Source organism: Carlito syrichta, unplaced genomic scaffold, assembly GCF_000164805.1.
Source record: "Carlito syrichta isolate Samal-C Ts95f unplaced genomic scaffold, Tarsius_syrichta-2.0.1 Scaffold95853, whole genome shotgun sequence".
NCBI classification, from domain to species: Eukaryota; Metazoa; Chordata; class Mammalia; order Primates; family Tarsiidae; genus Carlito; species Carlito syrichta.
Window position 1 is genome coordinate 320,651 of NW_007039949.1, and position 24,136 is coordinate 344,786.

The 24,136-nt window shown below is 47.0% G+C and overlaps 1 protein-coding gene across 1 annotated transcript in view; it reads right to left on the reverse strand.

Moving 5' to 3' along the window:
- The window catches only part of NLRP1 (NLR family pyrin domain containing 1), a 45,607-nt gene that overhangs the window by 1,776 nt on the left and 19,695 nt on the right, over window positions 1–24,136 (reverse strand). Inside the window, 9 exon segments of the mRNA XM_021714234.1 lie at window positions 2,118–2,259; window positions 6,520–6,645; window positions 7,147–7,409; window positions 16,309–16,535; window positions 18,117–18,282; window positions 18,285–18,341; window positions 18,880–18,971; window positions 21,049–21,138; window positions 22,808–22,978. Coding sequence (XP_021569909.1) covers window positions 2,118–2,259; window positions 6,520–6,645; window positions 7,147–7,409; window positions 16,309–16,535; window positions 18,117–18,282; window positions 18,285–18,341; window positions 18,880–18,971; window positions 21,049–21,138; window positions 22,808–22,978 — 1,334 coding nt within the window.

Here is a 24,136-nt window from a genome sequence, read left to right on the forward strand (position 1 = left end):
CCAGAGCCCAGCAGGTCGAGGTTGCGGTGGCTGGGAGCAGCCACTGCACTCCAGTCTGGGCGACAAAGTGAGACTCCAACTCAAAAAAAAAAAAAAAAAGATAAAGCACAAGGGAATAATGAGTGGATTGTAATAGAAAAAACAAACAAAAAATGAAGGAACTTAAAACATTCCTTGCAAAGGAGAGAAAGGGGGAAGTTCACAGAAACTCATGTGAACAAGGCCCGAGTGTTGGAGTAGACCCTAAGTTCAGTGTGGCCTTACAGTGCAGGGAGGTGGGCACAGGAGAGAGGAGTTCAGGTTGTGGTGCTGGGAACACTGGCTCCATTTGGGTGGAGGGAGGATGGTGTTCCACATTCTTCTTGCTGACTGGACAGTCTGGGAGACAATCCTGACTTATTCACAAACTGGAGCATATACTAAGGAAGGCGATAGGATGGCAAATAATTTAAAAACCAAAATAGGGTCAGGTGTGGTATGTGTCTGTAATCCCAGTACTTTGGAAGGCTGAGGTGGTAGGATCACTTGAGCTCAGGAGTTGGAGGCTAGCGTGGGTAGCATAGTGAAAGCCACATCTCTACCAAAAAAAAAAAAATAATAATAAAGAAATTAGCCAGGTGTGGTGGTGCATGCCTGTAGTCCCAGTTACTTGGAAGTTGAGATGGAAGGATCACCTGAGCCTAGAAGGCTGAGGCTGCGGTGAAGCATGATCATACCACTGCACTCCATCATGGGTGACAGAGTGAAACTCCAATGAAAAAACAAGCAAAATAGAAGAGGAATGATGGAAGGAACTGGAGGCCATAATCACAATCATCAAATATCTGAAGGGCTTTCCCATGGAGAAGGAGATAGATTTCTGTGAGCCCCAAGGGATAGAATGAACACTGATAGGAGCGAGAGACTGGCTTAATATGAGGAAAAAGAATAATATTGCTATTTGTTTACTTATTTTAATTTAATTTTTTTGAGTCAGAGTCTCACTCTGTCACCCAGGCTGGAGTGCAGTGACATGCTCACAGCTGCCACAGCCTCAAACTGCTGGGCTCAGGTGATCCTTCCCCCTCAACTTTCCAAATAGCTGAAACTATAGGTACACACCACCATGCCTGGCTAATTTTTTGATTTATTGTAGAGATGAGGTCTCATCATGTTGCCCAGTCTGGTCTCGAACCCTTGGGCTCAGGCAATCCTCTCACCTCAGCCTCCCAAAGTGCTGGGATTATAGCCACTATGTCGGTCAATATTGCTATTTATTAAGGACCACTGTATGAGACATGTACAGAAATCACTTTATTTAATCTTTTTAATATTCCTTCAAGTTAGTCATTATGACCCTCATTTTACAGATGAGGAAGATGAGACTCAAATGAACTAAGCAATTTCCCCAAGATCACCCAGCAAAGTTAAGTTCCAGAGTAGGATCTGAACCCAGGTCTGAAGCTGGGACTGGTTAGTTCTCCACCTGTGGTTTCACTCGAGCCAAGACTGAGTAAAGCCCATCCTCTTTCTACCACATTGTGAAGTACTTATAGCAGCTCAGGAGGTAGTTTTACCATTTTTTGACAGCTGACAAGGGCTGATTGTCCCAGGAAGGACTATTTGGGGGACCTGGATTTGTAGGGTGTTGGTACTGGACTAAGAGGCTGTTAAGTTTTCTCTGTCCCAGAAAGTTCATAATTTGATTCTCTCTTGTCTACCTGGAAAATATTGAATGATCTAGGGGTGAGTATCTGATATTGCCAAAATTGGCTAAAGCTATGCAAACATATAACCATTGAGCTCTTATTCTTTCATCTTACATCTAAGCTATCATGAGAAACTTTGTTAAAAGCCTTGTGGATATAAAAATCTGTCAAGTCAAAGGCATTGTGGAGACACCATGGTGCGTGGGAGGGAGCACAGGTCTAAGAGGGTTGGATTGACTTGAGCTTAAATTCTGGTCACAAGTGTTAAGTAACTTAGAAAAGCTACTACTTTATTTGGGCTATGTCTTCTCATCAACAAATTGTGATGTGCACACTACTATGCACACACACACACACATACACACAACACATTCACTGATTTTCTTTCTCCCCGCACCTCCAAGCTCCCTAGACTTTTTCTGGTTTCACCTGGTTTCACCAAGGTCTTCCACACCACAGCGCCCTCCTTCTTGTCTCTCATTTGCAGCCTGATCCCGGACCCCAAGTGGCCAACGTAGAACTCAGAGAACAGCTGGGCTTCTCCAGGGCTCCGATAGCAGAGCTCCAGTTCCTGAAGAGACAAATAGTTGCCATCCTGTCCTCTTGCACATGAGGTCTTTCCCCACCTGTTACCTTCTTGGTCCTGGGCAGCCCCACAGGGGGCACTCTGATGATCTCCTGCACTGAAATCAATCGCCACCTTCAGCCGCTGCTCTTTTTCCAACTTCCCATAAATCCTGACTCAGAAGGATGAGGGTGCAGTTGGGTACCTTGCATGAGTCAGGAACTCGTCCTTAAAAGCAGTGTACATACATCCTAAGCCAGATCCTTCTCCCTCCATCCTGAGCCAGATCCTTCTTCCTCCACCTCCCTAATCTTGAATCCAAATCCTCATTTCTTAAGCCCATAATCTGTCTTCCCAATGGATCCTAAGCTCGACACATTTTCTTTTCTTTTCTTTTGAGTAGGAGTCTCACTCTGTAGCCCAGGCTGGAGTACAGTGACACGCTCATGGCCACTGTAGCCTTGACTTGCTGGGCTCAGGTGATTCTTCTGCATCAGTCTTCCAAGTAGCTGGAACTACAGGCACATGCCACCAGGTCTGGCTAATTTTGTCACCATTGTAGAAACAAGGTCTAGCCAAGCTGCCCAGGCTGGTGTTGAACCCCTGGGCTCAGGCAATCCTCTCACCTCAGCCTCCCAAATTGCTGGGATTACTGGAGTGAGCCACTGTGCCCAGCGACCCACTTTCAATTAACAGAAAATTTATATTCATTCCCTTTCCTAAATCACACCCAAGATAGCTCTCTTAATTCCCATTTGTCTTTCAAACATGCTTCTTCTCCAATTTCCCCAAACTCAGTAAATTGTATAGCCATTCACTGAGCACTCAAGTTCCAAGTTTGGGAACATCTTTAATATACCCTGAATCCATCAAGTTTCTCCATTCCCACTGCTACCTCCCTGGCAAGGCCATATTCAGTCATAGTTTCTAGTATTGCAAAGACTTTAAAAAATTTTTTTTATTTTAGAGATAGAGTCTTGCTAGATTGCCCAGGCTGGTCACGAACTCCTGGGCTCTAGTGATTCTCCCACCTCAGCCTCCTGAGTAGCTGGGACTGTAGGTGTGCCCCATTGCATCCCTCATTGTAACAGCCTTTTTACCTGTCTCTCTGCTTCTATTCTTGCTCACTTATCACCCATAGTCACCCAGTAGCCAGAGGCATTTTTATGAAAGTGAGTCAGGTCTTATATTACCACATTTAAGACCCTCCAAGAACTTGCCATTGCACTTAGAACAAAATCCAAATGCCACATCAGGGCTAGCATGGCTGATGAGCCCTGGGAAACTCTGCCTCTGATCTGACCCATTTTTTGCTTCATATGCTAAGCTCTACCATACTGGCCTCCTTCTTGTCACTGAGGTCTCAGCTCCTCAGAGTTGCTTCTCCTGACCACTCAATCTAAAGTAGCCCAAATAACTCTTTTACAAGGCCATATTTTCTTTCTTTCTTTTTTTTTTTTTGAGTTGGAGTCTCACTCTGTTGCCCAGACTGGAGTGCAGTGGCCGCTCCCGGCCACTGCAGCCTCGACCTGCTGGGCTCCAGTGATCCTTCCGCCTCAGCCTTCCAAGTAGCTGGAACTACAGGTGCGCGCTACCACGCCCGGCTAATTTTTGGTTTATTGTAGAGATGAGGTCTCACCAAGTTGCCCTGGCAGATCTTGAACCCACAGGCTCAGGCAATTCATTCACCTCAGCTTCCCAAGGTGCGGGATTACAGGCTGAGCCAAGTCCGGCCAAGGCCATATTTTCTTTACAGTACTTTGTGGTACTGGGTCACTAGTTCTTGAATTATGTATGTAGGTCTCTCTGCCAGGATGTAAGCTTCCCAAGAGCAGGGATTAGTCTGTTTTGTTCACTGAACTATCACCACTGAAGCCAGCATATACTTGGCACTGGATAAATATTTGTTGAGTGACTGAATCAGGTCCTTCTCTCATCTCTTCTTAACAACTGACTCAGCAGGATAACTAAGAGATTAATCCTTGGATTCATGTTTCCCAACTCAGATGATAAACATCACTTCCTCCTAACTACTGGACCCACTTGGAGACATTAAACGGAGGATTGTTAGGCATTCTTCAGAAGCTGTTGACTTCAGAGATGGATAGCTTCTGCTGGAGATGCCAGAACAAGATTAATTTTCTGATTCTTCAATATCCTTTCCTTTCCCTATATTCTATTACTAGTCTTCATCTATTATTTCCACTTTGACATCCTCAAAACTCTGATATGATTTCCCTTATCTTCATCCTATTATTTATTTATTTATTTTTTGAGTCAGAGTCTCACTCTGTCACCCAGACTGGAGTGCAGTGGCCACTCCCGGCCACCGCAGCCTCGATCTGCTGGGCTCTGGCAATCCTTCTGCCTCAGTCTTCCAAGTAGCTGGAACTACAGGCGTGTGCTACCATGCCCGGCTAATTTTTTTGATTTATTGTAGAGATGAGGTCTCACCAAGTTTCCCAGGTGGGTCTCGAACCCGTGGGCTCAGGCAATCCACTCACCTCAGCCTCCCAAGGCGTGGGATTACAGGCTGAGCCACCGAGCCCGGCTTATTTATTTATTTTTGAGTTAGGGTTTTATGCTGTCACCTGGGCTGGAGTGCGGTGGCATGATCATGGCTTACCACAGCCTCGACCTTCTGGGCTCAGGCAATCCTGCCTCAGCCTCCAGAATAGCTGGGACTTCAGGCATGTGCTACCACACCTGGTTAATTTTTTGATTTTTTGTAGAGATGAAGCCTTGCTATGTTGTCTAGGCTGTCTCAAACTCCTGGGTTTAAGCAATCTTCCTGATTTGGCCTCCCAAAATGCCGGGATTACAGACGTGAGCTGCCACACTCAGTGTCTTATTATTTCTGACTCCCTATGAATTTCTTCTGCCAAGTAAAGAAAAATCAAACTCTCTTGTACGTTTTTCCTGGACCTAGCTTCTGCTCTGGATTTAACTGATTGCTGGATCTACTATTTCCAACCTTACCTTGAAGACAAAAATGTAATAGCTAGTCAAAAGGGAATTTTCACTATAGCAAATATTTCCTGTTGCACTTGTACTTGTCACAAGTAGAACAATTTGTGACAAGCAAGAACAAAAGCAAGTCATGTGATTCTCTTAAATAGACTCTTAAGTAGATTCTGGGTATCCTTTCTTGACTGGGTTTTATAGTCTAGGTCCCTAGTTTTGAGACCTTGTTACAAAGACTAATAGTCCTTTTGTTTCTGGTAATTGCCTGTGTTACAGTTGTCCATTGTATCCTGTCCTGAGCCTTGAATGCCACATAGCCTTTGTCACATCAGATGGTTCAAAGGCTCACCTCACAACAGAAGGAGAAAGAAGGAAGGATTAACTCTGGTTCTACTACAGACTACCACTCAGTAAATGCTTCTCTGATCCTAAGCAGCAAAATCTGTGCACTGGTGAAGATTTGGATACCATGGATTAAAGCCCAGTGGCCTGACTTCATCTGCCTTTGGCCAAAAGGGTGGACTGAGATAGAACAAAAAGTAGTCCCTGACATCCAGGAACTGATGTTATCATCCAGTGTATGTTAGCATCCAGTGTTATTACAAGCTGACCCGAGGCTCACAGATCACCCATGTTGTCCTCCTGTCAGTCATGTACAATCTCACAGAACACCCACTTCAGATAGGTTGCTGCACAGCCCACAAAATGCAAAACATCCCCTCATCCCTAAATGAGTGGCCGCTACTTCTTTAGCAATTACAGCTTCACATTTGCCTTAGTTCCCTAGAGAGTGGATTTGTTGAGATTTCCAATCAATTTTGTGGAATCTCTGCCTTTGGACAACACCTAGTCTAGAGCAAATTTCCTTAGGCTTTCCCCAAAATTGCACAACCAAGGCTCAAATCCTACAGTAGATTCTTTCTAACACCCTTTTACTGAGATGCCCCATGGTTCCCCATGGTGTGTGTTTTCCCACTGCAAAGAGTGATAAATCCAGTGTGTTTAACTATAGGTGTGTTCCTGGTAGTTTTTGGCTTAAGGGCATTGATACCCCATTGCCCAAACACTTCCCAGCATTCCCAAGTCAAACCCCATTGTCCTCTCCATCCTGAATGGGATCCTCTCTCCCTCTAATGTTATGTCCTCCAGTCTTTGAAGCTTTCCTCCTCACCCCAAATCCCACTCAGTTTTTCTGCTCAACCCCAATTCACCCTGTCCCTGGGAAAGTTCTGAGTCCTACCCCACAGGCACTCCCAAACATGGTTTCCAGTCCCAGTGAGGGGCAAACACTGGGCTGCTTACCTTGGGGATTATTTCCAGCTTTCTTGAACCAGACACAGTGTAGCGAGTACCCATGTAGAGTGGAGTCAGTGGGGGTGGCTTGTGTATTCGTACAAACTGGAACTTCTTTTCTTCGTCATCTATGGCCTGAGGAACATATAGAACAAGGATTAAGGGAGGAATGGAATATGGTCATTTGAGTAGGTGAGATGGTGCATCTGTGTGTTTGTGTGGGCAGAGAGGTTCTATACCATCCCTGGCTCCTCGCCTCCATGCACTGGTACACAGACGGTCTCACAGTTGGCCTCTGCTATCTTAAGGGTGGGAACAAGATAGAGAAGAAGTGAGAATGGGGAAAGGCTACATTTTTAGGCATAGAGCCCTCCCATCCTATGACTTCTGGAAAGAGGCTGCAAACAGACGTCCAAAGATCAGTGATGGAGCTGTGAGCCCAGTTGGGGAACACTTTGGGGAGCTAGGAGACCAATCCATAGTCGAACAGGGGGCAGGATTGTTCACCTACTTTCAGGCTCCTGCTTTTAAGAGGCCCATCCTTATTCCCAATTGAGGACACCTCTCGGGGGCTCTCTGGCTACATTTCATGTTTTCTGTCAGCCCACCCTGGGCCAGCCTTTCTGGTTCTGCCACCTTCTGAATGGAGCAGTCACTGGGGATCAGGTAGAGGTGGAAGGTGACTTCTTCAGGACGGAGGTGATGGTAGAGCAGCACTATGGAGGTGATGGGGATGAAGCGCAGGGCAGCATGGATCATTCTTAGTAGAACACCCACAGGGGAGAAGCTGGGGTTCTCCAGGACTATGTAATGTGGCTCCACCCTGGCTGGTTTCTCCAGGAGCATCCCTTCTTCTTTAAAGTGGGCCACTTGGAACAGGGAGAGATCCACATGGCCCCCTGTCAAAGAATGGATTCGAGAAGCATGGATTTAGTGCTATTGCCGAGTCAGGCTTGGTGGGTGCAGTAGGATCCCAGGGCTTAGGCTCAGGGACCTTTTGGGGGAAACCCAGTGGCATAATCAGAAAGCTTATGTCCCCTCAAAATTCATATGTTGAAATTATTATTATTATTATTATTTTTAGAGTTGGAGTTTCACTCTTGTCGTCCAGGCTGGAGTGCAGTGTCACACTCACGGCCACCACAACCTTGACCTGCTGGGCTCAGGCAATCCTTCCACCTCAGTCTTCCAAGTAGCTGCAACTACAGACGCACGCCACCATGCTTGGCTAGTTTTTGTGATTTATTGTAGAGATGAGGTCTCACCAAGTTGCCCAGGCTTGTCTCAAATCCCTGGGCTCAGGCAATCCTCTTGCCTTGGCCTCCCAAAGTGCTGGAATTATAGGCTGAGCCACCACGTCCAGCCCATATATTGAAATTCTAATCCCCAATGTGATGGTATTAAGAGTGGAGCATAGGACAGGAGTGGTGGTTCATGCTTGTAATCCCCGCACTTTGGGAGACTGAGGTGGGAGAACTGCTTGAGGTCAGGAGTTCAAGACCAGCGTGGGCAACATAGCAAGACTCCATTTCTAAAAAAAAAAAAAAAGCAGAGCCTTTTGAGAGGTGATTAGGTTATGGGAGTGGAACGCTCATGAATGGGATTAGTGACCTTATGAAAGAGACCCAGGGGAGCTAGTTTGCTCCTTCCACCCTGTGAGGATACAGCTGGAAGGTGCCATCAATGAGAAAGAGGAACTTCATTGACATAGAAACTATTGGCACCTTCATCTTGGATTAACCAGCCTCCAGAACTGTGAGTAATACATTTTTGATATTTATAAGCTCCCTACTTTATGTATTTTGTCAAGCAGCCTGAATGGACTAAGACACCCAGCACGGGGAAGGTGGTATGTCTGAACCTGGGGCCTTCGGAGGTTGTGGGAAATTCTGTTCTGTGGGAGCAGCACAGGAACCCCTTTGAGCTAAAGTCCTACCCAGGCCCAGCCACTGGCTTTGAGCTGCAGAAGATTGGACCTTTGGCTACCTGTGTTGGTGTGGACTCTAACTATGAGGGACCATTGAGTGACACTGGCAGGTTTGACTCTAGACAGGTGAAGACAAAAAGGAGTAAAGGGCATTGGGAAAATGGAGTGCCCAAGGGTAGCCTACATTGTCCGAGTAAGCTACCCACCACTCAAACTCTTCTTTATGGGATGAGATCCCTTTTCCAGCATTGTGTGGGTCTTGCAAGAGGCAAGCTGAATCTCCCACTCAGGAAGCTGCTACTCTCTGGCAGCTATGACACAGGTATGTGTCCAAGGTTTGACTAAGTGAATGCCTCTGCCCCGGACCTCAAATCTAGAAGGGTGAAGAGACAGAGATTATTTTGCTAGTAACAGTGGAGTCAAGAGTCCATGGGAGCTAGGCATGGAAGTACACAACTCTCATCCCAGCTACTCAGGAGGCTGAGGTGGGAGAACTACTTGAGTTCAAGAGTTTGAGGTTACAGTGACTATAATTGTGCCATTGTACTCCAGCCTGGGCAACAGAACAAGATCTTGTCTCAAAAAAGGGGGGAAAAAAGGAGCCCAGTGACTCCTCAGCAGGAGGGTCCACAGTGGTTGTGTCTGCAGCAAAAGCCTCTCTGTATTTTTCTTGGTGTGACCTTGGCTGTGTCCTTGGTTTCTTGGTTTCAAAGGGTCGCTGCTTTTCTCCTCCCTTAGATTTGCTGTGTAGCGTATTATTAAGTCTATGAGCTACTCAAGAATCTTTCAATAATTTCCTTTTCTGCCTAATCAGCCAGACTTGGTTTCTTTTATTGCAGCCTCGGGCCAGTGTACCACACAAGGACATTGAAGCCACAAGAGAGCTTGAGGGATGAAGGCTGATAGTGGGAGAGACAATGGGCCAGAGATCAGGAGTCCTGGCTCCATCCCTGTGTTGCCTAGCAACTACTGCAATGCAGGTGGTTTCTGGGCAACAAAACATCCAGCAAGCTGGACAAGGCCGTTAGCATGAGCGTCAATCAGAATATCAGTGAGTGATGTGAATCCCAGAAGAGGATATGATGACCATGACTTGAGTTTTCTCACTTATTAATTGTATTTTTCTTCTTTTGAGATAAGTTTCTGGAGTGTAATGGCAAGATCATAGTTCACTGCAGCCTTGACCTCCTGGGCTCAAGTGTTTCTTCTGTCTCAGCCTTCCAAGTAGCTAGGATTACAGGTGTGCACCACAGTGCCTAGTTAATTTTTTTTCTTTAGTAGGGACAGGGTCTTGTTATGTTACCCAGGCTGGTCTCAAATGCCTGGCCTCAAGTGATCCTTTAGCCTTGGCCTCCTAAAAAGCTAGGATTACAGGCAAGCCCCTGTGCTCAGCCTGTTAATTGCATTTTTTTTGGGATAGAAATAATATCACAGTGGTGTACATCATCTGAAAAAATGAGGAAGCATTCATCTATGAATCTCATCAATTAAACAGTACAACTATTGTTATCATTATACCCTTTTTATCAGTCTTTCTCTGCAGCAGCACACTTTCATATTTCCATGGCAGTTCATGTAGCTTTGCCTCCTGCTTTTCCCATGACAGTTTAAATTGTTGCAAGCATCTGTCAGACCTTTCTAATGACTGCAAGCATATGATCTCTGTTAGTGAATGCATACCCTTTAATTCACCATCCGCCTCTCATTTCAGCATTGAGTCTGCTTTCAACTTTTCACCATGATAAATAGTACTGCAATGCACATATTTCTGCCAAAAGCTTCTATTTCCCTTGGGTTATTCCCTTGATATCAGTAGCATGAAAGATGAGAAAAGTGTGTGAAGTGGTATGACTCTTTTTTGTTTCTTCCCCAAATTGCTTCTCCAAGAGATGATACCACTTTGCACTGCTGTCATCGGCACTAATTGGATAGTCTCACCCTGATCTCCACAGCACTGGAATGCCCTCATGTGTCAGATGGGGGAACTAAAAGCCAGAGAGGAAAGTACTTTTCCCAAGGCCACACAGCCAGCCTCAGCCCTAGAACCTGATCCTGGCCTCTCTGCATGGCACTTACAATGCTCTGTGCCACGCTAATTTTGGCTGAGTTCCAGAAGGTACTGTGTGTCTTCAATTTACCTTCTTGCTATGGTGACCAACTGTCCCAGCCTGCCCAGGACTGAACTGCTCCTGGAATGCCGGATTGTTAGTGCTAAGATCAAGAAAGTCCTGGGCCTTCTGAGATGAGTTGGTCATTCTCCTTCTTGCAAAAATTGTCCTTGCGATAGACGTGGCACAGTCACCTTCTCCAAACCTAACAGTATGTCTGTGCTGATAGATTGGAGAGATATGGGAAGCAAGAGGGAAGATCGTGGGAGGGTAGGAAGCTTGAGTTTTGACTTGGGAAGTCTCAGGGGCAAGAAGACCATGAGCTAAAGGCCCTTTCCCTGGAGTGGCCTTTAGCTCATTAGAAATATTCAGAACAAGCCATCATGGGGTAGGCATGTTTCTGTGGCAGTGTCTGGGGTCCAGAGCCTTTCATCTGCTTTTTTGTTTTGTTTTGTTTTGAGTTGGAGTCTCACTCTGTCGCCCAGACTGGAGTGCAGTGGCCGCTCCCAGCCACCGCAGCCTCGACCTGCTGGGCTCCGGCGATCCTTCTGCCTCAGCCTTCCGAGTAGCCGGAATTACAGGCATGCGCTACCATGCTCGGTTGATTTTTTTTTTTTTTTTAATTTATTGTAGAGACGAGGTCTCGCTGCCCAGGCGGGTCTCGAACCCGCGGCCTCAGGCAATCCACTCACCTCAGCCTCCCAAAGGCGCGGGATTACAGGCTGAGCCACCGAGCCCGGCTTCATTTGCTTTTTAAACAAAAGCTTATTGAACACTTACGATGGGCCAGGTCTTGTGGATGTAGCTGTGAAAAGGGAAGATGCAGGCACTTCAATTCCAGAGCTTGTTGCCCAACAGGGAAGACAGACAATGAATAGAACAGTGGCCCAAAATATCCCAAGTGCTCTGTCAGGGAAGCTCGTGGGCTCCATTCTTCTTTCCCTGCCGTATGCCCAGTGTTTGCCTAAGGACACAGCTGCTTCTGCCATCCAGGAGCCTGGGGGCTCTTTCTCCTTTAGACCCTGCCCCGTGGTCTGATGCCATAGCCCTGTCTTCCTATTAAGTGTGTTGTCAGCACCTTCCAGGCTCAGGTGAGCTTTAGAGGGGCAAAGCGACTTTTGTTTTCTTTCTTTTTTTTTTTTAAGTTTGAGTCTCACCCTGTCACCCAGGCTGGAGTGCAGTGGCGCACTCATGGCCACCCCAGCATTGACCTGCTGGGCTCAGGCAATCCTTCTGCTTCAGCCTTCCAAGTAGCCAGAGCTACAGATGTGTGCTACCATGCCTGGCTAAATTTTTTGGTTTGTAGAGATGAGGTCTCGCCAAGTTGCCCAGGCTGGTCTTGAACCCGAGGGCTCAAGCAATCCACTCGCTTCAGCCTCAGACTCCCAAAGTGCTGGGATTATAGGCTAAGCCACCGAGTCCAGCCACAAAGCGACTTTCATGCTCAAGAAGGGGTAAGTTAAGGCAGGGCATCAGAGAGATATCTAACCAAGCAGCTAAATGACATGAACTACCCAAGTTGATTCCCAGCAAAAGGACCTACCAGCTATATTACTCTGAGCAGCTTACTTAATCTCTATGTACATCATCTGTAAAGCAAAGCTGATAACGGCAGCTACCTCCTAGTGTCATAGTGCAGACTGAGTGGGTTTGTGTCTGTACAGTACTGGGAATATCAAGGACTTCTGTCATTATTATGAATAAAGTGCAGCTTGGTCAAGTACATCATCACCTGGCTGTTGTGGTTCTTTCTCTTTCTTCTTCAAGCAATGTGGCCCAGTACTCCTAGTTACCCCTGGGATCTGGGAAGAAAAAGTCACTAAGATCTTTTAAGATGCATTTGGCTGAATCTGAGTTTTGGGACTCTATGGTTGTACTATTCAGAAAGTGTTAGTACCTGGAAGCAAACAATTTTGAGGCATGTAGGATATCACTGTGGTTCCCAGCAAATTCATCCAGGTGAGCTTCTGGGCGTGTAGGGGTGAGGGGTGGGGGAAGGAGGAGCTTGGGAATAAGCCCACCAAGGTGGTTATGTGAAATGTTCTCCGTGCCTATAATCCTAGCGCTTTGGGACGCTGAGACTGGAAGATTGCTTGATACCAAAAGTTTGAGACCAGCCTAGGCAACATAGAAAGACCCGATCCCTAAAAATAAATAAATAAATAAATAAATAAATAAATAAATAAATAAATAAATAAAAGAACAAAATAAAAGAGCAAAAAAAAAAAATGAGCTGGGTGTGGTGGCGAGCACCTGTAGTCCCAGCTACCTGGGAGGCTGAAGTGGAAGGATTGCCTGAGCCCAGGAGATGGCGGCTGGAGTGAGCTGTGATTGTGCCACTGCACTCCAGTCTGAGTAACAGAGTGAGACCCAGACTCAAAAAACTCCCAAACAACAACAAAAATCCAAAAAACAAAAATCCAAAAAACAAAAATGAGGGAACTCACTTCCTCTCAGAGGAAAGGTTGGATGGAGAGGAGGGGTCTCTGAGTTCTGAAGGAGATGGGTGGCCAGGGGCATGAAGGACCCAAAAGACAGGGTGAGTTTCACAGAGCCCCGAGCTCAGAAGGGCCTGGTACTTGCTAGAATGTTCTGCTGTTACCATCTTGACATTTTTAATCACTTTTTTTAGATGAGGAAATATAGTTTATTTAAAAACTAAATTAGAAAGAGAGAGAGAGAGAGAGAGACAGAGAAAGAGGAGAATCTCCTTCCCAAGGTAGGGAAGGGGGTCAAAACTTAAGAAAACATGGCCTGGCCTTAGCTCAAAGAGCACATGGTGACACCATAGCTTAGCAAGGCAATGGAGCCTTAATTACTTTTGAACAGGGGCTCTGCATTTTCATTTTGCGGGGGCCCCACAACTGCCTGGGCGGGTTTGCAGGAGGGTGAGAATGCCTAGGGTAGTGAGGACTACAAGGCCCTGGGGTGGAGCTGAGAGGCTGAAAGCTCTAAGCTCTGGCTATCGTGGGAGAAAACTCACCCTGGAAAGTTCATCACTCAACATAGGACCTCACCAGTGACAGTGTAGAAGCGGTGAGTGTCTAAGTCCTAAATCAGGCCTATGTCAGGCAGTGAAGTCATTGTTTCCAGGGCAATCAACAACTGTAGTCCATAGAGCAGGCAGCAGTGATTCCTGAAAGGTGCTCTGCCCAGCCCCAGGGCTTGATTTCCTGGCTGGGCATGGGCATGGCCAGCTGAAAGCAATCTTTGTGTATCTTGCTTCTTGCTCTGTGTACAGAATCTAAAGGGAGTAAGTCCTATCTGGCCATAAGGTGAGGCCCAGAATTTGATCTGGGGAAGGTTGTTGCTCATGGGCTTGGGCAGGACTGGGGTGGGGTAGGGGAGTAACTCTTACTCTGGGATAAATAGGACCTGGGTTAGAATCCCTACTCTGGACAAGGGCCTTTACCTCTTGGAGTTTCTATTTTATTTTATCTTATTTAATTTAATTTAACTTAATTTAATTTAATTGAGACAGAGCCTTGCTATATTGCCCAGGCTGGTCTTGAACTCCTGTGCTCAGGCAATCCTCCGGCCTCAGACTTCCAAAGTGCTAGGATTACAGATATGAGCCACCACACCCAGCCACACAGCTTTAATTTCATTATTGGTACACTAAGAGGAAACTGTAATACCTAATTTTCTGGGTCATTATTAAAATTGAGGTGATATTAATATATATGGAACTGCTTTGCATGGTACCTGGCACAGAATGCTCAGTTATTGTTCACAGTTCTCCTTATTAGCTGAGTCCTAGGGTCTCTCAAAGGATAGTGCCACCAACATACTGAATTTACTCCTATTCAGATCTGGCCTTCAACTTGGCAGACTTAGGTTAGATTTTTATGCACTCGGGTCAACCAGCTCCTTGGGGGCAAATCCTGTTTCCCAGGCCCTGATGGACATATGAGACTGATTAGGGCATGGCTAAGGTGTCCTTTCAGAGGGATCGGCTAACCCACCTCTGAGAGCAGGGTATGAGAGAGTCCTAGGGCAGGAGCTAAAGGCTGACTTTGTTCCCCTGGGCCTTGCTGGTGTATTCTGGCTCTAGGCCTTAGCTGCATGAGGGTTCTCCTGCAGTCCCTGGTACAGAGTGGGATGTGGGGTGGTATAGCCCTGAGCATCCCAGGCTGAAGTGGATGAAGTTTTCTTGCTGCTGGGCATGACAGGCTGAACCCACTGACTTGGTTGACCCCTACCTTCCTGACAGAGCACTCAGAGACTCCTTGGGCCCAGGTTTCATTTGCAGAAGAGACAGCATGGTCGTAGTGACTACATTCATATCACTGCAGATTGTTAGGTGGGGACAAGTAACTTGTCCTAGCTTGTTGTCTGAGCTGTCAGTACTCTCACCCCAACTTCTTCACTGAATGGGCTTCTACAGTCCCCAGAGCTGTCTTGTCCCTCCCTCCTCTACCCAGGTTCCATTTTGCAAACTTCGCTGGGGAATGACAGCATGACCCAGTCAAGCCAAGCGATCTAGGACTCCCGAGGCTTTGGATGCTCTGTTCTCTATTTTCCCTCTCCATTCTTTCTCTCTTTCATGCTTTGGATTTTTGAGATTTCTCATTCTGAGAAGTCTCATATCTCTCAGCTATTCTAGAAATTTATTGGCAATTATCTCTTCGAATATTGCATCTTTTCCATTCTCTCTACCATATCTTTCTGGGATTTCAATTAAAATGTAGGTTAGGCCTTTTCATGGTATCCTATGTTACTCAATTTTTTCATAATTTTAACAATTAATTATTTTAATTAATAATTTTAATAATCAATTTTCTGTTAATTTAGTTCATTTTCAAATGTGATTTGTCAATTTTTAATGGTTTCTTGCTTCTTGCCATATATTTTTTCTTTTTTAAAAAATAGAGATGAGGTCTTGCAATGTTGCTCAGTCTGATCTTGAACTCCTGGGCTCAAACTATCTTCCCCCTCGTCCTCCCAAAATGTTGGGATTACAGGTGTGAGCCACTATACTTGGCCCCTGCTCATATTTTTAAGGCCACTTATTTCTTTGAGCACATTATACATGCTTATTTTATCTTCTGTTTCTGATAATTCCAGTGTTGGAAGTATTGAAGAGATGAATTCTGGTACTTGTAGTTTCTGCTCACTCTCACTTAATGGTGCCTTGTTTCCACTTTGTGAAATTTTTGCCTGTGAGTTTATATTTCTTGGAAATTTATCTGTGGGAAATCTTTGGAGGTGACCGAGGTCAGGACACTTTGTGGCTACTCTCTTCCATTGGGAAGCCCTCTCTTCGTTTTCAACTGAAGTCTGGTGACACTGTTTCTTCTTCCTGCCTTTAGAAGCAGTAATGACTTCCCACTGTTTCTGATTCCTGGGTACTCTAACATTCTTTGGTAGTTCACTATCCTTACTTTGTAAGTAGCCCTGTCATTGAAAATCTCTTCAAAAATGTCAACCGAGCATATCATCTGTTTTTTGCTGGGACCCTGAGTGATACAATCTATTTAAAGAGGATTTAATAAGTACTAGTTATTATTGTTATTGAGATTATTTTTCATTTAGGGAAACTTTCAAGTAAACTCAGGCAAAAATAATGATGAAGCTGAAGGACATGTGTCTCAAACTGGTTATGCTGGAAGAAGAGTGGAATGAAGGAAAATCTCAGTCTCCACTTCTAAACACTCAGTCTCTCTAGGGAACTCACAAGCTCCACCCACCATCATCCTATACTACCTTAAAGGTCCATTATTACTATCCCCTTTTCCCGCCCCATCCTTCCCTCTTGTTTACCTTGGAGGGCCACAAAATGAGGGAGGTACACAGCTGCCACGGCGGCGCCTGGCTCAGCCTTGATGTCCAACAGTGGCCCTGCCACCATCCAGCTGTGCCGTGAAATGGTTCTGCCAAGGAACTGGCCCCAGGCACAGAATTCCATCTTGATGGTCACTGCCTCTCTTACTACAAAGCAGAGGCCTGTGTTGGACCAGTGGTAGGAACCAGCACTGGGGAAGTGAACTCTGGGAAGAAGAGGGAGAGGTGGACACTAATTACACAAACTCACTGAGCACCTATTGGATGCCATATCCCATGCTGAGGCTGTGGAAACAGCTGAGACTTCAGAGTCAGGCGGGCTTGGGTTTTAGTCCTGATTCCTCTGCTCTTTGGCTGTGGATCCCTGGGCAAGTCATTCACACTCCCTATTCTCAGTTTCCTCATCTGTAAAAAGGGAATAATGCCAGCACTCATTTCCTACAGGTGTGATAGTGACTAATGCATGCTGACAGCTTAGTACATGCCTGGGAGCAATTAGCCGCTTCTGTTATCATGATGACAACAATGATGATGATGAAATAAGCACATCTTCTTCTTCTTATTTTTTTGAGTCAAGGTATCACTCTGTTGCCCAGGCTGGAGTGCAGTGGCACAATCATGGCTCACTGCAGTCTTGACCTCTTGGGCTCAAGTGATCCTCCCTCCTCAGCCTCCTGAGTAGCGTGCCACCATGCCTGACTAATTTTTGATTTTTTGACAGGGTCTTGCTATGTTGCCCAGGCTTGTCTTGAACTCTTGGGCCCAAGCAATCCTCCCACCTCGGCCTCTCAAAATGCTGGGATTATAGGCGTGAGCCACCGCACCTGGCCGCACGTATTTTTATTATTCTACTTACCAACAGTTAATAGCAATCTACATGCTATTATTAATGATAAACCTTTGGAGTTGAAAATAGTCCTTTACAAAGGCTCCCCATGTGGCAAATGGTGGGGTCCCGGAACACCAGCTTCTGGAGGTAAGGGTTGGGGGTGACACTGTCTTTAAAGATAATGTCTCTGCCAGTGTTTGGTGGGTGCTAATGTGTTATATAAGAAATTGTGATAATTATTATAGGCATTTATTACTTATGTGACTATAAGTTATTGGAGAGCAGGGTTTCCATGTTTATCTTAAGGCTCCCAGCTTAGTATGGACTTTAGCTCATGTCAGCTATCAATACAACAGAAGGACACAGATTGAAAAAGCTTTAATAGATACAACAAACTAAGTAAAATGAATGGACTTGTTCGGATCATGATAAGAACAAAATATCTGCAAGAATACATTTTAGACAACTGAGCAAAGTTGAATACAGATGAAGCATTAGATGGTATGAAGGACTTACTGCCAGCTTTATTAGATGTGATAATGGCATTGTGGTTATGAAAAAAAGGGTAGATCTTTACTTTTATTTTTTGAGATGCAGAACGAAATATTTAAAGATAAAATCACCCCATTTCTTGAATTTAAAATAATGTCACAATAACAAAGAGGGGGAATTGAACAGATGAAACAAATTTGGCCAAATGGTGGTTGAAGCTGAATAATGTGTCCACAGAAGTTCCTTGTACTATCTTTGTGTATGTTTGAAAAATTTCATAATAAAACATCTCTTTTCCATAACAAAAAGCACACATCCAGTGTCTCAGCCCTGTCCCTGCCTGCTGGCTTGGCAAGGAGAGGGGACCCACTGGTGAGTGAATGGGGTGCTGACAGTCTGTGGGGACCCAGTGTGGGGGGTTGGGTGGGGGAGGCCAGCCTGGGACCGGCAGAGCCCCCTCACTCACCGGTGCAGGCTCCTCTCTTCATCAACTACTTCAGTAGCCACAGGCCCCATGGGGCCCCAGAATTCATCTTTGGTTCCCAGAGACTCCACATGCAGGTTCCCCGGAGAGGCAGGAAAAGACAGACAGAAAGATTCCACCTGAGCTACCTGTGGGGAGCTTCCCTCTGGAACAGCAGGGCAGTGGTCAGCTCTAGGTTCTCCTGCCTCATCTCCCTGGCTCCTCTGGCTGAACTATGAAGGGCCCTTCCCAAGCCTGGCTTGCCTTGACTGTGGCAGGGAGTGTGTCTGTAGCCTCCATCCCAACTCCTGGGGCTGCCTGTCTACTTTCTGGGGAGGCCCATTCCACTGCCCCCAGCCCAGCCTCAGCCCACCTCCCCTTCCCACTGGTCCAGAAGTGTCACTCTTCCCAATATGTCCCAGGTGGGCATGTTGAGAGAGGAACATGCCCTCAAAAGATGATTGGACAGGTATGGAGAGGTGATGCCTAGGTCTTGGCAGCCCAGAATGGGATACTACACCCTGGTTCAGAGTTAGATGGATGCCATAGATGTTCTGACGGGGTCAGAACGAGCCCTTGAGGCTGGGAGAAAGGGAAGCAGAAATCTAGCCAGGGTCTAGAAGCAGAAGATCTCTCATGGGCTGGGGCCCTCCTAGGTGGAGAACCTGCCCTGTCCCTCATCAGAGGCAGGAGGATAGAGATGACCTCCCAGAACTGCCTTCTCCCATCCCATCATGATGCTCCTGGCCTGGCCCCTTCAAATTACCTGATTCTTGTCTCTGTCGCTTGAGTGAGGACCTGTTACTATCCATCTCTTCTCCATCTGGGCCCTCATTAGGGGTCATCACACTTGGCTTCCTGGACACAAAGTTGTTCATCTTGGAGGAAGCTAGGGCTGTCTACATGACATCTCCACTTAGAATTCAACTTATTCAAAAAATCTTAAGATGAATTGCACATAATCCGCTCATTTGAATTTGAACTCAGTTCGGTGCATCTGTGGTACCAGTCTACCAGTCTGTGTGAATGGCCCCCATCCACCCATCCACCCATCCACCCCTCCACCCACACCAGATCTGGGCATCATCCCTGCTCCTCCCCCACTTATTCTGAGAACTGGTCACCTTGGTAACACCTCCCAAATAGCCCTTCTTTCTATTCTCTTCTCTCCACTTCCATGACCTCCACCCTAGTCCCAGCCTCTGGCATCTGTGGCCTGCATCTCTGCAGTGTCCCCTGAAAGGTCTCCCTGCTTCTGCTAGGTTCCTCTTCAGCTCAGTTTCCACAAAGTAGCTGATCTTAAATAGGAACACTTCAATTAACAGCTGAAGACCTGTAATGTCTCTCCATTGCTTCTGGGGCAAAATGAAAAGTTCTTAATATGGTCCAAAAGGTCTTGCTTGGGCCCCTGTCCTGTTCCAACATCTGTGCCACTTTCTCCTGCTTACTGACCTCTAGATCTTGGTGGTCCTCAAATTCAGAGTCCTTAAAAATTACCTGGAGGACTTGCTGAAACAGATTCCTGGGCCCCACCCTAGAGATTTTGATTTAGCAGGTCTGGAGTGGGGCCTAAGAATCTGCAGTTCTATCGAGTTCCTGTGGGTTGGTGATGCTGCTGTTGATAGTCCACAGAGCTTACTTTGAAGAGTTGCTTCTGATGCCTGTCCTCCTTCTATTTCTCAACAGAGTTAAGTCTTTCCTCTCTGTCTCTATCTCTGCTTGGAGCCGACTTCTTTTTGGCCCAACCACCCCCTTTCATCTTTCAGAGCTCAGCTCAGCTCCTTTGCACAAGGTCAGATAGGTCCATCAGTGTATGCACACCGACCCCAGGTGCAATTACACAGACTTGTAGGGTATCTTGTGCTCAAATGCCTGCTGGACGACACACCTGGAGGTTGGTCCAGGTCTTTCTTGTTCACTGCTGTGTTCTAGGATCCCAAAATAGTGCCTGACACACAATGGGTCTATAGGGGGTGTGTGTTTAATGAATGGCCCATCCCTCCTAAACCAGGAGCTGTTTCCCTTCCATTTCAGATGAGGCATAGCAGCCAGGAACTTGGGGACAGGTGACCTCATGGTCATAGTCTAAAATGCTCCCAACTAGGGGAACATGGGAACTGCAGCAGATTCCTGTAGGTGGAAGATGAACTCTCCTGTCCCCAGGGGTCACCCCTCAAGCTAGAGGTGTGTGTGTGTGTGTGTGTGTGTGTGTACGCGTGTGTAGTGATAGTGAGGTTGTCTTTGTCCCAAGGTGCTCTCTCTCTCTGTCTTTGACTCCCCCTTGCGGTCATTGTGTTGGTTGCTGCAAATCTTCATTGAAGGAACCTGTCCTAGCAGCCATTAGGTGTCAGGCTACACTGGGTTCAGAGGATGCACTCAACTCTTTACTCACTCACTCACTTACTCACTCATTTACTCATCTACTTACTTTTTCTTTTCTTTTTTTGAGTGGAGCCTCACTCTGTCGCCTAGGCTGGAGTGCAGTGGCATGCTCACAGACGCCGCAGCCTTGACCTGCTGGGCTCAGGCAATCCTTCCCCCTCAGTCTTCCAAGTAGCCAAAACTGCAGGTGTGCGCTACCACACCTGGCTAATTTTTTGATTTATTGTAGAGACGAGGTCTCACCACGTTGCCCAGGCTGGTCTTTAACTCGTGGCCTCAGGCAATCCTCTTGCCTCAGAGTACTGGGATTACAGGCTTGAGCTACTGTGCCTGGACACCTTACTTTTTCATTTCCTTATTCATCTAATGGAAGAATTTAAGCAGGGAGTTGATTTGATTTTATTTGCACTAAACAGACAGACCTCATTTCGTGCCTGTGGTTTCTCAGTTCCTTTCTGACTTGGTTTTTTTCTCATCCCAAGACGCTTTCCCTACCTTGTGGCCCAACCCTGGGCCTGGGTCAACCATACAGATCTCTGGGCCCATCCCTTACCATATGCTGGAGATGAGCAGCAGGGGCCTCTCTTCCTCCACTGCCCTCAGTTCCTCTCTCACCTTGTCACTCAGAGGGGTCTGGTCCAGCCTGCAAGCACAAAGGGGGCTTGGCTCTCCTGGGGTCCCCACGTGATCCCCAGGTCCTCAGGGCCCCAAATCCTTCAATCTGCCACCTTCTGAAGGAAATGATCGTAGGGTTGGATCCCTGCGAGTCAGGCTCTGAGAGGGACAGTAGAATGAGGAGGTTTATTAGGGAGAGTTTTGGGTTGACACCAGGGCATGGGAAGGGAGGGAAGTGGGACTGGGCAGATGGAGAATTGCAGGTAGTGTGGTCTCTATGGAGGCCTCTGTGGACAATATGGGCAGTAGTGAAACTGGGATGACCCTTTAGAGCTGCCCGGAGTCAGGATGAGGGGTTGGGCCTTTATACCCCAACATTGGGTATACCCATGGATGTGGGCCTTCCGGGGAGGGAGAGGTGGCCTTGGGTGAGGTGGCTTTTACTGGCAGAGGCCATTTCTAGCCGGTTGCCAGTGGCATTCCCCATGACCTCAAAATGACCACCTAGGGACTGGGTCCTGGGATTTCCTTCCCAAATGACAGAAGTTTTGCTGGAAAGAGAGAGGTTTGGTTTCATTCTCACAGACCTTGGTTCTGGGGTGTCTGTGTGATTTGGGATAGTTATTGCCTTCTCTGGGCCCTTGTGTCTTCAATCTACATTGGATGAATCATTCCTGTTCTGCCTGTTATGAGGCATAGGCAGGAAGTTAAAAGACCCTGCACCTTTCAAGGGCTCTGCATTTGTCACCCTACTGCTATCAGAGCTGTTCTCCTCCTAGGGCGAGAGTGGAGCTCTCTAAGTAGAAAGGTGTCCCTCTCGACCAAGTCCTGGCTCCAGGACAGAAGGAGGTAGAAACTTTCACAGGACTTCGGAGAGCAAACTCCCCTCAGAGGCAGCCCAGGTTTGACAAGTTAAGTGTGGAGTTGGAGCCTGAATCCAGATCTCACAGCCACTGCAGCCTCGACCTGCTGGACTCAGGTGATCCTTGCTTCAGCCTTCTAAATAGCTGGAACTACAGACACGCACTACGAGGTCTCACCATGTTACCCAGGCTGATCTCGAACCTGTGGACTTAGACAATTCTCTCGTCTTGGTCTCCCAAAGTGCTGGGATTATAGGCTTGAGCCACCGTGCCCGGCCATTATTTTTCTTTTTTTAAGTTGGGGTCTCACTCTGTTGTCCAGGTTGTGTGCGGTAGCATAGTCACGGCTCACCACAGTCTCGACCTTGTGGGTGATCCTTCTGCCTCAGCCTCCCACATAGCTGAGACTACAGGTGTGCACAACCACATCCAGTTAGTTTTTCAATTTTTTTTTTTTTTGAGATAAGGTCTTTCTATATTGCCTAGGCCGATCTTGAACTCCTGGGTTCAAGCAATCCTCCCACCTCAGCCTCCAAAAGTGCTGGGTTTACAGGCATGAGCTGCTACACCTGGCCAGTCTGTTTTTACATATGTTTCATCTCATTATAATCCATGTGGAGGGTTTGATATTCCCATTCACAGATAAAGAACCTGAGTTTCAGAGAAGACAGTGACTTGTCTGAGTCATATGGTGTAAGTAAGTGGTGGAACTGGTAAGAAACCCAGGCTGACAATGCGTTCATCAGTACCTTTTCCTTCCCCTGTCCAACCACCTTCCATCTCGCCACTCTCCCTTCCCTGCTCTCTGCCCAGAAGGGACCCACGAGGCCTTACCACAGGAGCGTGAGTTGACAGGTGGGTTGTCTGAGCCCTTCACAGAGCAGCTTCACGCCGAGGTTGCCCAGGTCATTTTGCTGCAGGTCTAGCTCTGTTAGGCTGGGGCTGGCGCTGAGCACAGAGGCCAGGTCCTGGCAGCAACTGGTTGTGAGGCCACAGCTGACCAGCCTGCAGGAGAGATGCACACAGGCCTCATTGTCCTGAGGGCTCACTCTTCTGGATAAGTGGAGCCTAGTCTCCGTTCCTAGTAGCTGTGACCTTTTGGGGCCCCTGGGCTGACATTAGGGAAGATAAAATCTCTCCTGGCTTGTAGTAACCTGGGAGATTTTATTTTTTATTTTTATGTTTTTTTGAGTTGGAGTCTCACTCTGTCACCCAGACTGGAGCGCAGTAGCTGCTCCCGGCCACCGCAGCCTCGGCCTGCTGGGCTCCGGCAATCCTTCTGCCTCAGTCTTCCAAGTAGCTGGAACTACAGGTGCGTGCTACCCAGGCCCAGCTAATTTTTGATTTATTGTAGAGATGAGGTCTCGCCAAGTTGCCCAGGCGGGTCTTGAACCCGCGGCCTCAGGCAATCCACTCACCTCGGCCTCCCAAAGCGCTGGGATTACAAGCTGAGCCACCGAGTCCGGCCACCTGGGAGATTTTAACATTCCTTTTGCAGCCAAGGAGTCCGCCAGGATCCAGATGACCCCCCTTTCTCACTACTGTGTCATTCACTTGAATCCTGTCCACTCACCATGTCAACCTTGATGAGTAATTTACCCAGTATTCCACTTGTATAACTGGTACTAATTGTTAACCTCATTGGTCCTCCCGCACACCTAGAATCAACTGACATTGGACACGGTGGTGGGTTTCAACAGGACAGGCATCAACAGCCCAGGAGAATAATGAGTGAGCTAATATAAGAATAAAAGTTGAGGGTCGGGCATGGTGGCTTATACTTGTAATTCCAGCATTTTGTGAGACCGAGGCTGGAGGATTGCTTGAGCCCAGGAGTTTGAGACCAGCCTAGGCAACACAGTGAGGCCTCATCTCTACAAAAAAAACCCCAATAAATTAGCTGAACATGGTGGTGTGCACCTGTAGTTCCAACTACTCAGGAGACTGAGGCAGGAGGATTGCTTGAACCTGAGGTCAAGGCTGCTGTGAGCCGTGATTGTGCCACTGCACTTCAGCCTGGGTGACAGAGTGAGACCCCGACTCGAAAAAAAAAAAAAGAAGGAATAAAAGTTGACAGTGATTTGATGACTTCACTTGAAACTGAGGACCTACCCTGGGCTCTCCCTGCCACACTGGAGTCTGGAGCGTGTGCTGTCCCAGATC